A 16530-nucleotide genomic window follows, 5' to 3' on the forward strand; every position below is an offset into this window, starting at 1 on the left:
AAGAAGAAGGAAAAACAAAACAGCCTAATGTTGTACTCTTTATTGTAAAATATTGAGATGCTTAGTGTTTAGGGATACCGAGAAAAAATAACAGGTGATGGTTTCTTGTAGCTTATAGTTAGACAGGTGAAACAGTGTTAGGTATCTCAGTTCTCCTTTAGTTTTACCTGTATAAAATGCCATGAAGTTTGATATTCTTCCTGATTTACACCAGCTGATGGTGAAGCAGAATCAGACACAGTGGTTATAATTTGAGGACAGTTAGGTTATCTGGCAACCCAGGTGTAAGGTTTCCTTTAAAAATAAAATGCCTTGGGCTTTTAGACTGTGACACAGGACTTCATTTGATATCCAGCAGCCAACTGCTTATATTACTCATGGATTTATTGTTCATTTTCTGTGGAAGTCATAAATATAGTCTCTGAAATGTGCTAACTGTTTGAAGTTTTTATTTGAGTTAAAGGATAGGAGGATTTCTCAGAGGAGTCACCAGAAGATGAGCGAGCAGTGTTTTTTCGTGGTTAATTTACCTTCTTTAAAAAAAAAAAATTAGCATTACTGAGATAAGCAGGCAGTGCTGGGATTTGAGATCTCCTCTGCACCTCCACTGAATAAACCCAAGTTGCACATTCACAGCCTGAAATTCTTCATACCAAAATATCCTGAGCACAGACCCGTGGAATGATGTCTTTCATGGATGCTGATGCCTTCCCTGGCCCTATGATTTACTTTCCTTGTCTTTAGACTGTGGGTAATAACAGTTCCCCATCCATCTGCAGGGAAAGTCAGGAGAGCAAGGGTTTTAAAGAAATTTCAAAATGTTCTCATTTCAGTTTAGTTCACTACATCCGTGTCCAAATCCCTTTTCAAGAGCCTCACCCAAAGTAAATCAATGTCAAATCCATCTTCCCTATGCAAAGGACTATTTAAAGTTGAACACAAGGAACTTGCCAAGGCATAAAACTACCACAGCTTCCTGCTGGTTTGAATGTATGTTCCTCTAAAAATGTCCACACTCTTAGGGAAGGAACCATGAGAGTATTTAGAGGGAGTATCAAATACGCTTGTTTGTGGCTATTTGTCTTTGGGTCCGTATTTATGATCACTGCTGGAGATGGAGTCTTACTGAGTCAACCCAGTGGGTTTCATGATGTTGCTTGGGGCACTCTGCACATCCCATGGTCACCATGGAGAGGTAACACTGACAGCTCCCACCACGTTGTATTCTAGGTGGCTCCGGGTGTCTGTACAAGAGAAGCGAGAGGCAGCTAGGGTCTCAGGACCTGGGCGCCATCATGGTTGTGGAGGCCTTCCAGGGAGAGGCGAGTCGGCTCCGAGTGGAGGGTGTCCAATTCCGCCACGTGGGCCAAGCATTTCAGCAGCACTGCAGTGCCCTGACTGTTGCTGGCAACGCACGGATGGCAGGTGAGGCGGCTGCACTGGAGGTGGGCCTGAATGATTTCAAAAGTCCCACCTTTTCCCACCCAAAGTTGGGGCGATGTCCTCAGAAGCTGCTCAGCTCTTGGGTCAGTTGACAAACTGGACTGGTAAATGTGAGAAAACCTCACCTGCAGTCTAAGCCCAAGTGAAACTTGATGGAGTGCTTTAAGCTGCTTTAGTTCCTTTGCATCTCTGGACAGCTTCTTCTGAAAATAATATTTTATTTTTATACCACACCTCTGAGTTGGCATGCTACTACTAACTCTGGAAATGATTGCACTATTACGCTGTGAGGGAGCCCAGGGGAAAACAGGGCTGTGCGGTGACATAGACCAAAATCTAACTATCACCAGAAGGTTAAGGAACACATTAAGTTCCTTTGACTTTGTCACTGATAAGTGCAAAATTAATCTCTGTGATGAATGAAGGCTCACAAGACTGGTGGTGATAGGGGCGAGTTAGATGGGCTTAAATAATATTTTGAGAGTACTGGATGGGACTTTCCTCTTAAGCTAACCCACAATTATGCCTTTCCTATGCCACCTTCATCACTAAGTGAGGATCTGGGCTTCCTGGTTGCAAAAGGCAGCACTGGCCATGATCCTGGAGTACACTGGACAGGTTACCATGCCTGGCTAGACAAGGTGTACAAGATACCTGCCTTGTCCTTACTGCTCTACTGAAACGTTCCTCTTCTTCAGTCCCACTTCAATCATCCAACTGCCTGAGTTTGTAACATACTTCACTCTTGGGATCTTACCCCATGCTTTCATTGGATCTCCTCCTCCTACTTCCTCACAATACTGGACCACCTCCGTTAACCCATTTCTGTGCTCAGGGACCCTCTTTCCTACCGTGCCCATCCCAGCAGTGCCCACCTGTTGGCAAAGATCTGCCAGGTGAGTACGGGTGGGCGGCTGTAACCAAGCAGTCTCGCAGGAGCCAAAAGAATTAATTGCATGGCATCAAAGGATGAGGAGCTAATACAAAACTCTCCCTACTTTCAAGCTGCCATGTGCTTTTTGCTCACAAGACTCATTTTTTCCCCCAGACTCTTACATACGTGGCTGTTGTGTCTTGGACTCTTTTGGCCAAGGACTCCGTCTGATTGGCATCTCAGACTTTGTTGTGGACAGCAATGTTTTCTATAACATTTCAGGCCATGGGCTTCTGCTGGGTAAGTGAAGCAGAAAAATTCCTATCCTATATCTAACAGCAACATGTACTGATTAGCATTTGCACAAAAATCCCTTTCGAGGAAAGAATGGCAGATCCTTAACTGCACCCTGAGAACTTTAATCAAATCTGCATTTTCTGGTGCCAGTGAATCTGGAATAAAGCTCCCATGCTTCCACATGCAACTCCTAGCAGTTATTTCCATTTGACCATACACTCTGTTTCTTCATGCCAGTCTTCACTTGTTCTGGATCACTTACTTTTCAGTGTACAAGTGGAAGAATTTTTTTAGGGGATTGATTTATCTGTCATTGGAAGAGCACCATTATGCAGTATTTAAGACCCCAGTTCAGTGAAGCATTTGAGAGCATACTTACCTTTAACTTCAGTCATTTGACATCGAAGATAATGGAGTGAAAGCATATGTTAAAAGTTAAGCAGAGGATTTAGCACTTAAATAAATTGGAGCTTGGAGCAACAAAAGTGTTAAGCAACAAAATATTGCTCCTAACTAACCATCAGGAGACTGACTTGCAGCATCTTCTGCTGGGATCTCATGTTGCCTAAATACCTAAAGATATAGCTTGATTTTTGTTTTCCATCAGAGATGGGATAAAAATGACCAATTTTAAGATAAACAGAGGGGGAAAAAAAGCCTTTCAGTCCTGATCCTGCAGTTACATACACTTACACAGAGCCCCTATGCTAGGTCCTGTATTTAAACATAAGGAGAAGTGACAGATTATGATTTAAACAGAGAAGACTATAAAATGAGAGCGATTGTACACATCTTGCAGGGGAAGAGAGCTGGCTCAGAGAGATGCAATGCCTTGCCCAGGGTGATGCATAGAGTGCTCAGGGCCATGGCAAAGCAGAACAAGATCTCCAACCTGCCACATGCCTTGGCTCACTCATGCTAGGACATGTGTCTAGGACTCTGGGCTGAGCTGAACGTTTCCACTGAAGTTACAGGCTCAATATACCTTATCCCCAAGATGTCTTTAATGGCTTCACTGTCAGCAGCTCCAGAGGGTCTGATGGATGAATTTATATATCATTTTGTTGCCTGTGAAAGAATATTTATTATAGCTGGCCATTTGCAGCTCCAGAATTGGACTCCCTCAGTGATTTCATCTAAACCCCTTATTTTCAGGGGGTTTGCAAGACAGTCATAAAAAGTCGCTCTGGGCTTAAAATTAATTGACAAACCACGTCTTGGCTTGGAAGTCAAGACCTTTTACACCACCTCAAAAACCTATATGGCTGTCAAAAGGACTGCTTCAGGATCCTGTTCATGCTCTGGTACTGGCATAATTTGTAGTAAATGCAGCCTGAAAGGAAATATTTCCTAAGCAGATCTTGTTCCAAAAATGCGGAAAGGCTCAAAAGACTTAGAGGGAAGCTAAATATAGCTACTGACATCCCCAAAACCAAAGGACTTAAGTTTTCCTGTGAAGTGGCTTGTATGTGGGGTAGTAATGTTTGGGGGAGGGATCTGTATTTGGAGTAGAACTCGAGCAGGTATAATTGGAGATAATAATTACTGTTAGATAAACAAAACTAAACAGATTTAATTTGCTCCTGATGTGGGCCAAACAGAGATATTCCACTTTGTATTCTGCATCCAAAACACCAGAGAAGGTGAACATATGCTGATGTGTCCTTGTTCGGACTTGACTTATATGGGACTGTCCACTTTTTGCTGTTGGGTGGCACATTTCTTTGTGGTATCATTTTAAAAGAGATTTCTTTCTCCTTTTTTTTTTTTTTTTTTCCTTTTTTTTCCCTTTTTTTTTCCTTCCTACTTCAATACTGTTACTAGTTCTGGGGCACCCCATGACTCCGAGTTGTGTGATCAATTGGTTGATTGATTTTTCCTTTTTCTCCTCATACTTGATTGCTTAGGGGGCCAAATCCCCCACTTCTGTGCAGAGTTTGTGCAGGTATTTTTAAGTCTGTTTAGAAATTTTTTCTTGCATGTTAGTAGGGCAGTGAATGGAGACACAGGAGACAGGACTTTGAATTCTAGCACTGCCAGAAGCATGGCTATATATGCATAGGTGAGCCACCTCCCCACTCTGAATCTCACTTTTTCCAACTGTAAATGTTCTTTATAATATACCTTTTAATCATTTTCTCTATAAACCTGTGACACAGTATGGCTGGTGTTATATTCACATGTAACACCTGGTACAGGGCCTTGTGCATATTGAGTTGCAGAATCGTGGTCTCTGTTGCATCTTTGTAGAATATATGTTGTAGCATTCCTTCCCCTGATTGTTTTTATCTCATTAGAGTGTAAGATCTTTGTGGCAAAACCTTTTTTTTTATCGTATTTACAGTGTTGATCAGATTTTGCTTGTGGCCTCCTGATGTTGCTGTGTTGAGCAGTCATGGCAGTCTTTGACCATCTCACAGCCATCTTCTACTGTATGTTAAAAACGGTTTTCTAAGTGCTTTTCAGACAGTGATTTACCCAGGACAGCTAGAAGGGAAAGCTAATTCCCAGGTGGGCCGTGCCAGCAAAGCAGTCAGGGCAAAACCCAGCAAGTTCTGTGACTTGCATAATAGATGGTTTCCAGATATATATAAATTATTTTTCTTTTTATCTTTTTATTTGTGGGTTTTTTGTTTTTTTTTTTTTTTTTAAGGAGAAGGACCAGAAGAGGGGAACAGAGTCAGTAACAACATAGTGATTGGCCTTTCGGGAACAGACAGTTTATCCAACACTGAGACACTGTCACCAGCAGGGATCTACATCAGGGCTCCTGCCAACCATATCAAGGTAAGAAGCTCAAGTATAAAGCGTAACATTTCCTTTCTAATCAAAGATATCAGAAAGATACAGAGCTTCATTAATCGGGGAGATCATATACAGAACATTTGCTTTTTAGCTGAGCTGTCAGAAACTGTGCTTGTGATGCGATATTAAAACAAGTGCATATTACAAAATAAATTATATTCATGGGCAAATTTATTACAGAAAATTTTACTGCACTCAAATGGAATGAAATATTGCAATGGTGTCCTTCATTCTGGGGTATTTCAAAAAGTTGTTTTATTTTCTAATATTCATGGATTCATAAAAACTGGAATAAAGTCTAAGCTTAACTTCTCTAGAATTTTTCCCTACTTCTGTCTTCATAAAAAAAAATTAAATCTCAATTTTAATGGACTGGTGGCAAGCACACTAAAATTCAGCAATATCAGATGCACCTGTGTTGGGTTTTAAAATGGCAACTTAGAGTCCAAAATTTGCATTCCACTCTGATGAGGAGAATGTGTTCCCTGCCCTATGAAAATGACATTGATTTTAAAAGAAGCAAAGCTTCTTTATTCTAAATAGTGATAAAACATTGAACTCTTAAAAAGCTAACAGACTAACAACCCTTCTATCAAAAAGTTGAGCACTGTAAAAAGCTTTTTGTTCCCTAATTCTCTGATGCTTTCTTTTAGTTCATGCTTTTTTTGTCTTCTTCAAGTCACATTTCAGAATGAGTCAATTTTAAGTGTTTTTTGGGGGGGAATATTTCAGTGATTTCAAACCATTTTTCCTTCCCAACTACTTTAAGTCTGGAATTTCATTGAAACTGACATTTCTTACTGCAGTTTCTGTTGTGACAAATGCACATTTTTCATATATATATATCTGAAATCCCAACCTGTTCTGTTGCTAACCACAGAAACCAAAGCAATTATTAACTATATGTGAAAACCTAATTGGCCCCTGGGCTTCTGTTCCAGGAGGAAAGAATTCCACCTACATTTGAAGGTGAAAGAGACCAACACATTTTCTATGTTAGTATGAAAACAGTAACATTTAGGAAGGAGAGGACTTTTCTGCAATTCCCTCAAGGGCATATTTATCATTTTTAAGACCATCAAATATGGTTAAAAAATACAACAACGAGGCAAAATCACATGAATTTCAGCTCCACTAAACACAGAGTTTTGTACTACCGTGCACTGACTTACCCTGGAGCTGTCTAGTCGATCGCCAGTGGCTCAGCTTTTGCAAAGGTTTGCTGCAATTACCTCTACGGGTACGTGTGAACTGACTGTGGTGGGTTTGCAGCCCATTTGTTTAGCTCTCCTAGTTCATGTGTCTTCACAGATACGCCCAAAGCTGTGTTTGTGACTGTGTATCGGAATGTCAGGGTTAAGCCTGCTCTCCAGAGGTGTGCTACTCAAGGCAGAATAGTAGATGGCCCTTGAAGGGTTGCTGACGAACCTCATTGTCAGCCGTCTCTCTGGGTAGGCTATTTCAGGCGTTGGGGCAGGAAAAGGAAAATATGAAGAAGTTGCCTAGCTTAAAATTATTAGCTGCACTTATTGTTCTACAGTACCAGGCAGTGCTCAGCAGAAGACGTGAAAGGACATGGATATTAAGAGAAAAAGTCACCCTTCCTCCAAGCAAAACACCTGTGTCTTGTGGACTTTTCCTTAGCACAGTATTAATAACTAAATGCAAGGGATGCTGGTCTGGCACCAGCATCATGATGTTATAGAGTTTGAGCACTTTTCATCTGGTCAAATGGCTCAAGAATTGGATACTGCTTTTTAGGTATTTGTAATCTTAATCTAACAGGGAGGTTTGAAGAACGGAATGGGAAAGACGCATCTTCCCAATGCCTGGTTTCCAGGCCATGCCAAGGAATAAACATTTCCCCTTCCAGATTTTAATGTTAAGTGGTTGTTAGTTTTTGTGTGTGGGGTGCTTTGTGTGTGTAGGTGGTTTTTTTTTGTTTTGGGTTTTTTTTTCTGTTTTCAGATTGCCATCTTTCGATTACTGGTTTTAAACTTGCAGGCTGCAACCTTTTGGGCAAGGATTAGAGCTAAGATAGAGAGCTTTAGGTCCATCCTGTTACATCTTCTGTGCATGATGAGTTAAGCTTTCCACAGCGAGTCCTGCAATAATATTTTCATAACTACTCAATTTAGTAGTTTAGGAGCCTAAATTTGACTGAAGAGCTTAAATATCCTTGAAAATCAGTGGTCTCCTAAACAGTATTGAAATTGGGACACAGCAGTCACTCAAACCTGAGCCTACAAAGGCATTTGGAGACCAAATTCCCACTGTTTTCCCTTTGACTTAAGCTCTTAAGTGCATTTGGGAATCAGCCATTAGACAAAATTTTATACTCGTGCAAAATAATTATTACAAGGTTAGCATCTTTTTTTTTTTTTTTTTAAATAAAGTATGGAAGCCTTGGTTATCACTTTTTAGTGTCATAAGACAACTTCATTAGCCGGCTGGTTTCTTGCCTTTTAAATAGTATCAGCATGAGGAACTGCAGATCCCCCTCTGATACTGGCTTTTTTGTCACTGAAACACATATCCTGTGTCCCTGGTTTTATTTTTTGGTGCAGGGAAAAAAAAAAGGGTAATTTTTTATCTTTTTCTCTTGGCTATCTTTGGCCCAGTGGGTCTTGGACCTTTTGTAGTAACTTCTTATTCATAAGCATTCACCCCTTAAATCCCAGAGCCAGCATGCAGTGCTCATGCATAACAATGTACAGATGGGGTTTACAAAATCCAACGAGCATCCTCCCTTTCCTTTCTTGCCATGGCGTGAAGGACTGGGAAACAGCTGAAATGAATGAATGGGGTGGAGATCAGCCCATGTTTCCATGTTAGAGGAGTGACCGATGGTCACACTGTTGATAAATGGATTTGTTTCCCAATATTACCTAACGCAGCCATTCTCCCCAGTACCAAAGAGGTGAGGCTACAGCTGTTCGGCATTGATTGTTTCTCAACATTTCATCCCTACGGAGATCTTTTCTAAAACTTGCAAGGTGAGTGCCCACTGAAGTGAGCCCACTGGGGGTACTACTTGCATCCTGCCAGGTTCGGAAACTGGGGGGTGGTGCTGGGCACACTCTCCAGAGCTTTAATGTCATCTTTAAGGTCAACAGTTTGAGTCCTGGCTATCTAGAAGAAATTCATGAAATATTTACATTAGCAGTGTTGTACAGTTAAGAGACACTTAAAACGTCAGCCAACTTATTTTACTGACTTGCAATGCACACCTCCAGGTATTTGGCATGCTCAGGGAAGTAATTTCTCTCTGGAATTTTGGTTGCACGGACATTCGTAATATACTGACTTCCACAAAGAATTGATTTCCACACAAAATTCCCTGCTTGCCTAAAACCCCTGCCCTCCAGCCACTAGCTGGCTGAATAAATATGCAGGTTTTTTTCCTTGTGAATCATCTGTAGAACGGACGATTGGAGTCGCAAGTAAAAGATCTTGAAAATAATGTGACTCGACTGCAGAAGTATTTTATTAAAGGGAAAGGGTCTGTGGCTGCATTTTCGGAAAAAGCAGCAGTTTTGCCAGGGGATAGAGAAAGCAATGCTTTGGGTATTGATGCTTTGCTGCTTGACAGATGTCAGAGATCATGACTGCAGGGAACACACTTGGATGGGTCGGAAGAAAGTAATTGGTATATGGAGGCTTTCACCTCTAGGTCACCAGGCTCAGCTTTGAATTTGGACCATCAGGGACCAAAAAGTCATTAGTACTTCAACTTTGTCCGGTGACCTATGAATGTAACAGTGGGTGTCAGGCCGGACTTTAGAGAACAAGCTCTTCTTATAGCTGCAAGAAAGCTCATCTCAGACTCCCTTTAGAGAACTAGGTATCTCCAGAGCGCAATTAATCTTATCCAAGGATAGACCACAAGAATTGCCCTCTGGACATGCCTATACTTTATTTTTTCCTGGAAAGGGAGCCATGGTTTACCAGCCTGGACTTCAACATCAAAGTTTTAGGCATCTAGGTAGGTGAGAGGGACCATGCCCAGATGTGCACAGGGTAACATTGCTGTACGGGCACCACCCAACACCAGCCAGCTTTGGCTGCTGGCCAGATGAAGCAGGTAAGAGCAGATTTTTTCCCTAGAGTATAAAAGCTCCTGATTCACTGGATACAAACACACATAACCCACTTGCTACTGATTTGGTAAGTACCAGACTCCTAATTTTAAGGCCGGGCAGACCTTATGTTTGCTTATTTTTCACCTCTTGCAATAGTACAAAGAATATACCTCTTGTTCATCTCTTCATTAAGAGATATTAAGTGACAATAACTTACATTTAAATTATTCACTTAACCTTGGTAAAAATAATCCCAAACAAGTAACTTACCACAGGTCTGAGTAAATTTAATTTTTTGGCCACTGACACATGCTAAAGATGTAGTTCTCTGCTTTTGCTTGAATTTTAGGCATCTCACCTTTTCAGTGCCAATGTTTCCTTTTCCTGTATTTGCTTTGGGAGGTATGAGAAAGATACAGATAATCAATAAACTGTTAAATCAGTACAGATAATGAATAAACTAAGTAGTCTGTGATTTACCTTTCTTTCATGACATTGCCTTCTTACTTAGAAAGGATTTTAAAGGTGTGAGAAGTTTTCCACACACTTTTTGTCTTACCTACTTCTTGAAGAATTATGGCAATACTATTTTTCTGTCATTTGTGTCTATTGCTTGGCCAACGCTTGTTGCCTGGTTTGAGAACAGTAGTTGTTTTAAGACTGGCCCAAGGACAGAGTGAAAACGGGACAAGACTGAGGACACAGAAACAAGGTACCAGCTTCTACCAGCCAGACTTACCAGAATCTGAATGGATTTCAGTTGGGATTTTAATTTGGGTTTTTCTTAGTTTTATTTTAATTTCCAGAGATCTGTGGTAATCTTTTTTTCACAGCCACATGTACTTCTCCGCAGGGTAACACAGTGTGTGCTGCTGGATATGGTTATTTCTTTCATCTCTCCCCTGAGGGACCATCCAAAATGCCTCTCCTGTCCTTCAGTGACAACGAAGCTCATTCCTGCACAAGGTAGTTGGAGATTTTTGGTTAAAGATAACTTAATTCAGTGCATGGTAGTGCTAACTATAATAGCAGTGGTGAGCAGAAAAGGCTTTACCCCTCCTTTCAGGATGTCTTCACACATCCACCCCACCCCCCCCACCCCCAGTTTTGCATGCTTTTAGGGGTTCCTTTCTTGTAAGCAGAGTTCTCTGCAGTAAAGCAGGATCAGTGTTTGACAGTGACGTGTCTGGGACTGTATTTGAGGGCCTGATGGCGAATGGTTTCCTTAATAGTTTCAGTATGGTCCTTCCTCATTCACAACCCCAATTTGTTAACTTGCAGCATTTCTCTGTGCTGTTAACAAGCTCCTCCACTGTAGTCCCTCGTTTAAATGATCCTGATGTAGTTTAAGGTGCCACATTTAACATACTTCCTCATCAGCCATTTAACAGCAAAGCACTGAAGCATGTGCTCTTGTGTTGAAAGCTCATTTTTAAGTATAGCAGGCATTTAGAGCAGAAAAGGTGGCATACAGAACAGATACATGGTTTGTTTCTTGGACGACTCCTTTAACATCTCCAGCAGGCCATCATTAGAGACTTGACACCAGCTTATGCAACCTGGAGCAGCATTTCTTACCTCCAGATGCTTAATTTCAGAGCAGCATGAACACTCAACTGTTAGAATTTCATAGAATCATAGAATGGTTTGGGTTGGAAGGGACCTTAAAGATCATATAGTTCCAACTATATATTCCCATTTATGCCATGGGCAGGGACACCTTCCACTGACCAGGTTGCTCCAAGCCCTGGCCAGCCTGGCCTTGAGCACTGCCAGGGATGGAGCATTCACAGCTGCTCTGAGCCTTCTGCCCTCACAGTAAAGAATTTATTCCTAATATCTCATCTAAATCTAACTTCTTTCAGTTTAAAGCAATCCCCCCTTGTCCTGTCACTACATGCCCCTGTCAAAAGCCCCTCCCCAGCTTTCTTGTCAGCCCCTTTTGGTACTGGAAGGTGCTATAAGGTCTCCCCGGAGCCTTCTCTTCTCCAGGCTGAGCCACCCCAACTCTCTCAGCCTGTCCCCATAGCAGAGGTTCTCCAGCCCTCTCATCATCTTTATTTCTCTCCTCCGGACTCACTCAAACAGGTCTGTGTTCTTCTCATGTTGGGGGCCCCAGAGATGGACACAGCACTGAAGGGGGTTCTCACCAGAGCAGAGAAGAGGGGCAGAGCCCTCTCCGTCGACCTGCTGGACATGCTGCTGCTGATGCAGCCCAGGGTTCAGTTGGCTTTTTTGTCCTTTGATTAAGTAGATTGAAGGGCCTAATCACTTTGCAGTCTAATGGGATAAAAGATGCTGCGTGTACATCAGATATTACATGTAGCAGTTGTTCCTGTAGCATTCAGGAACAGCTATTCACCAGAGCTTTTGCCTGTGCCTTCCTAAAACAGAAAGGACAGTAAAAATTGACATTGTACTAAAAGTCAGTGGATGGAACCACCTGAATTTTGAGGAAATCTGCATATTAATCTGGATTTAAAATCTCTGAGAGGGTCAAACCAAGGGCTGCAAGTCAGGAACATGTACATTTGGAATGTACTCCAAGTTGGCTGAATCCAAGACAGAGAAAAGCCTTATCTGTCCAGATTTGTATCAGGCTTATCAGAAGGTGATGCTGGTGGGAAGCTCATGAGCATGGGGGGGATGTTTTGCAGTAAGACCTGTCAGTGGTACTGCACACTGGTTGTTAGCCCTAATGTGGCTAATTCTGAAATTATTTGAAAAGAAATTTTAAGTATGCTCTCTGGCACGATTAGATGCCTAAAATAAATATTACCATCCACCAGTTTTTGATTTAGGACTAAATGATAGAAGTGTCATGCAGAGAACTGTTACAGATTTAAGGTTTTAGATATCAAAATGATGAGCAGGAAAATCTGCTTGTGAATATATGCACTGTAAAGAAACAGCCTCCTTTGCTTTATTTCCTAAACAGGTATGGGTTGCTGGTGTACCCAGAATATTTGCCAGACAGCCCACACAGACCTGTGCAGCTCAGCAGCTTCACAGCTTGGAGCAGCCGAGGTGGAGTTCAGGTATGTCTCTCCTGACTGTCCTCTGTGATGCTCAGGACCTTTACAAGTATATCACCTCTACACAGACTTCATCTTTTAAGGCTGCAGATAGGTCACGGTTACAGTAAAGCTCTTGTACCTGTACATCCATGTCCCTTAGCTGGAGGCTCCTATTTTGGTGATAAAGCCAGAAACACTTTTTTTTTTTTTGTGTGTGTGAGTTCTAACTGCCTCAGTGCAGAATCAATGCTACTTTCATCGAGAGCTGGTGTCCTTTGTAATCACCCAGCATCTGTCTGTCACTATGATCACAAAATCATAGAATGGTTTGGGTTGGAAGGGACCCTAAAGATCGTCTTGTTTCAACCCCTCTGCCATGGGCAGGGACACCTTCCACCAGATCACACAGCCAAAAAATTCCTCCCAGTGGATCTGAGCTATTTGTAGGGATTGCAGCTGGTAAAGGATCTGTTACCTTCACAGGGCTAATGGATTCCATGGGATTTTTTTCACCATTGTTAAAAATTTTAAAAATTGTTAAAATTAAAAACCCCACATCACCCTTTTTTATCTAATATTTTCTTCCCATACCAGTGCTTAGAGGCTGTGACCCGCTTAACACCCCATCTGATGACCTGAACAGATTGTACGTGATTCTCAAGACATGTTGTCTAGTCTAACACATCCTATGGCTCTTTCTTTGAAGGTGTCCAATTTTTCCATGCTTTTTTCAGACTGGTACATTATATTTCTGGAAAAAAATATTTGCATAAAAAAAAACCCCAACAAACAAGCAAAAGGATGTTTTACAGGTGGTTTTTTTTTGTTTGTTGTTTTCTCTGCCTAAACTTGTAATTTCTTTGTATGTTACTGACTTAGAGCATACATGAACAACTAAGTTTATTCTGCTTCTTTCCATGAACTCCACCTAGGAACAGTCTTCTTGCTGTAGGTGACTGTAAGCGATACCTATGATTATTTTCAAAGCATCTTTCTTCTACAAACATTAACTTCTTTATCCTGCTATTCTTCCCAGTAATAGACCCCCAAATATTTAGAGCACTTTTACCCTTTCAGTTACTGATTCTCAGTTCTGATTTTCTTTCATACCTTTCTTTTTTTCTTTTAACATGAAAATAAGTTGGTGGAATGTAAAGATTTTTGTATTATTAATTAAAAGCAAAAATGAGAAATTAAGGGGAGATGCTCAAATACTAAATACACATTCAACAATTTTATGTGGTGTTGCACTTCCCCTGTCTATTACAAGTCAAGCAGAGCTATAAATCATAATTATTTTTAATTTTTATTCCTTTATTGTGCTTTTATATAGATTTTTAGCAGCAGCAACCTTAAACTCCAACATTTCTGGATTTACACTTGCAAAGACTTTGGCATTGACATTGTAGAAAGCCTGGGAAACACTTCCGTAGCTGACAGTGTTTTAATTGGACGTGTTGGGCAAAAGGTAAGCACTGTAGGAATTATTTCAGTGCCTCTTGAGCTGCACAACAATCCTTCAAACAGGGATTTTGAGAAATAAGAAAGCAACTTGAATAACAGCCCTGATCCATGGCAGCTTCGGTAAAGCTTGGATTTTAAATAGATTGTATGCAAAGATAAATACTTAGGTATAGCTTCAGGATACGGTTTGGGCACTGATCTGTTTGTGCTCTAGCTATCTTCCACTCCTTGGAAAGATGATGCCTTCAACAGCAGCAGCAGCTGCTGCGAGGGACATTGATTTGGAGATGAAGCACAGAAACTTGGAGCATCAGTAACACTCTCCCAGCCTGCTGGAACTAAGAATTTTGTTGCTTCTGCTGGCAGCAGCAGAAGAGAAATAGCATTTGATCAGCTGGATCCTGCATAATTTTTTAGGTGTTCCATTCATACCAGCTGATGGTAGAGCTGAATAAACATCAGCTGTTGATGAACCAGAGATTGCATTCTGCAGGAAAATTCAGCACTATTTCCAAACTTGTTTTTATTTCAGTATGGAAATTTTGAAGTTGTTGTTTGTTTTCTGTTTTGTTTTGTTTTGTTTTTTTAAATTTGAAACAAGGACGCTTATTTTTCTATTTGGATTTGGAATTATTAAAAGATTTTATATTAAAATGCATATTAATGTATATTCTTTATAAAACAAGATTCAAAAGTAAAACCAAAATCATACTTCTGTTCAGCTTAAGAGCTGAAGGATTTTAGTAAGACAAGTGTTAATTTTTTCCCTACTCATGTTGTTTTCCAAGACTGACATTGTCTCAGAAAAAACTTGGAATTTCACAGAACCCAAATTTTTGAGAGTAATATTTTTTGTTTAAATGAGCTTTTCTAACATAAACTCCTATAAACCTTTTGATGTAATCAACCAACACCATTTAACCATACACAACTGGGTTTAGTTTAGTGATTTGATAATAATGATGGAGATCAACAGATTTGATTTCTCACCTACTTAACACCTTGGTGTCCTATGCTCTGTCATTGCACCGTTGGTCCACCTGGAACACAGCGCACTACTTTTTTACTGCCATCAAAGTGTAACATTTTTATTTATGCAGTAAATATGATCATCTTCCATTATTTCTTCAGGCAGCTGGACAAAGTCCTTTGGGTGCTATGAGGTTGTTAACAGATTAATAACATGGATAACAAAGGAATTTTAGTTATAACTTGCCACAGCTGCTTGTTCATGATTTTGAGGTCTTTTTTGCCCTGCTCAGTTTTCTATTGTTGTTTAGGAAATTAATTTTCTCTCTGACTGGCAGAAAAAGAGTTTTAAATGAGTTTTCTTTAGAAGGTTGCAGAAAGAAGCCTCAGTAGCAGGTCTGTTGAAAATACGCAGCTCAGATAAAATCCTAGCTTCACCAGTCCAACCTTGCAGCCTCCCAGCGACACAATGAATTTCCCTCAGACACCAAAGGGTGGATGTCTTTGTTTTTGCTTTGCTGGATCTATGGAAAGACTCCAATGTTGTACTTGTTAAGAGATTTAGAGGCGCTCAGCTGTGCCTTGTTTCTTGCAGTACCCCAGGGGGGTGATTATCTTTGATTATCTCATGATAAGAGCCTCCTTGTCATAATTTACATCTTAATTTATGTAATTCTCCCTTTAATAATGATGTCTCTTTAATATCAATTAAAACTTTATGACATTAATTTAATGGGAACCTTGGATATTCCTCTCTGCTAGCCCTTCCAATTTTTGAAAGAAGTGCTTTAAAACAAGATTGTTTTCTGGACATATCAGGGCATTTAAAAACTGGGGCTTTGATCAATTAAAATGTTAGTTGCAGGGGTAAGTCCAGGGCCTGTAAAAGCCAAGAGGAAGACTTTTGTTAGCTTCCTTGACATTCAGCAAGCCTCTTCCATGCTACCATAAAGCAGCTCATAGTCCTTGTGGAGCCATTTGAGGAGAAGCATTTCTTCCTGAAAAAGCAGGATGTCTGAGACAGGTGACACACAAGAGGGAGGAACTGTCATCTCACCTCTTTCTTCTATTTGCCATTTATTTACATAAAATAAATTAGCTACTAAAAAAAAAAAAAAAAAAAGGAGAGAGAAAAAGGAGGGTGGAATGGAAAACCAGGCAAGTGTAAGCAAAAAATCAACAGAGTCTTTCTGACTGATTTGTTACCAGAAGCCAGGGATTTCAGCTTAGCAGTGACTTGGAATAAGATGGCCCAAGGACCAGGACTGTGACCCCAGATGTTTTGACCTCAAAGTAAAAAAAGGTGATGGAACTACTGTCTCTTAATAAGACTGAAGATAACAACATCTCTCTGAATTAATGATCTATTTATAAAAGTCCATTTCATTCTACGTTTCTGATTAAAGAGAATGCTTTCACAGAGGGTGGATTTCTCAACTAATTCTCTACCAAGGCTTTTGAGAGTTGTTCTACAAAAGTGTTTATTGGCCTCAGAAACAGTATCACACAGTCCTGCTGGCCCTTCCTCTTCCAGGCTACTCACTAGCTCTAAGTACATCCTTCCCAGCTTGTCTCCAAG

General features: G+C 40.6%; 1 protein-coding gene across 4 annotated transcripts in view; it reads left to right on the forward strand.

Annotated features, from left to right (window-relative positions):
• PKHD1 (PKHD1 ciliary IPT domain containing fibrocystin/polyductin) overlaps positions 1-16530 on the forward strand; it is a 280766-nt gene that overhangs the window by 126401 nt on the left and 137835 nt on the right. For all 4 annotated transcript variants that reach the window (XM_056343184.1, XM_056343183.1, XM_056343185.1 and 1 more), the window contains 6 exons: positions 1231-1425; positions 2492-2617; positions 5268-5401; positions 10355-10467; positions 12440-12539; positions 13852-13986. In XM_056343184.1, the coding sequence (XP_056199159.1) occupies positions 1231-1425; positions 2492-2617; positions 5268-5401; positions 10355-10467; positions 12440-12539; positions 13852-13986 (803 nt within the window). The remainder of the gene's footprint in view (positions 1-1230; positions 1426-2491; positions 2618-5267; positions 5402-10354; positions 10468-12439; positions 12540-13851; positions 13987-16530) is intronic.

This window comes from Falco biarmicus, chromosome 6, assembly GCF_023638135.1.
Source record: "Falco biarmicus isolate bFalBia1 chromosome 6, bFalBia1.pri, whole genome shotgun sequence".
Taxonomy (NCBI): domain Eukaryota; kingdom Metazoa; phylum Chordata; class Aves; order Falconiformes; family Falconidae; genus Falco; species Falco biarmicus.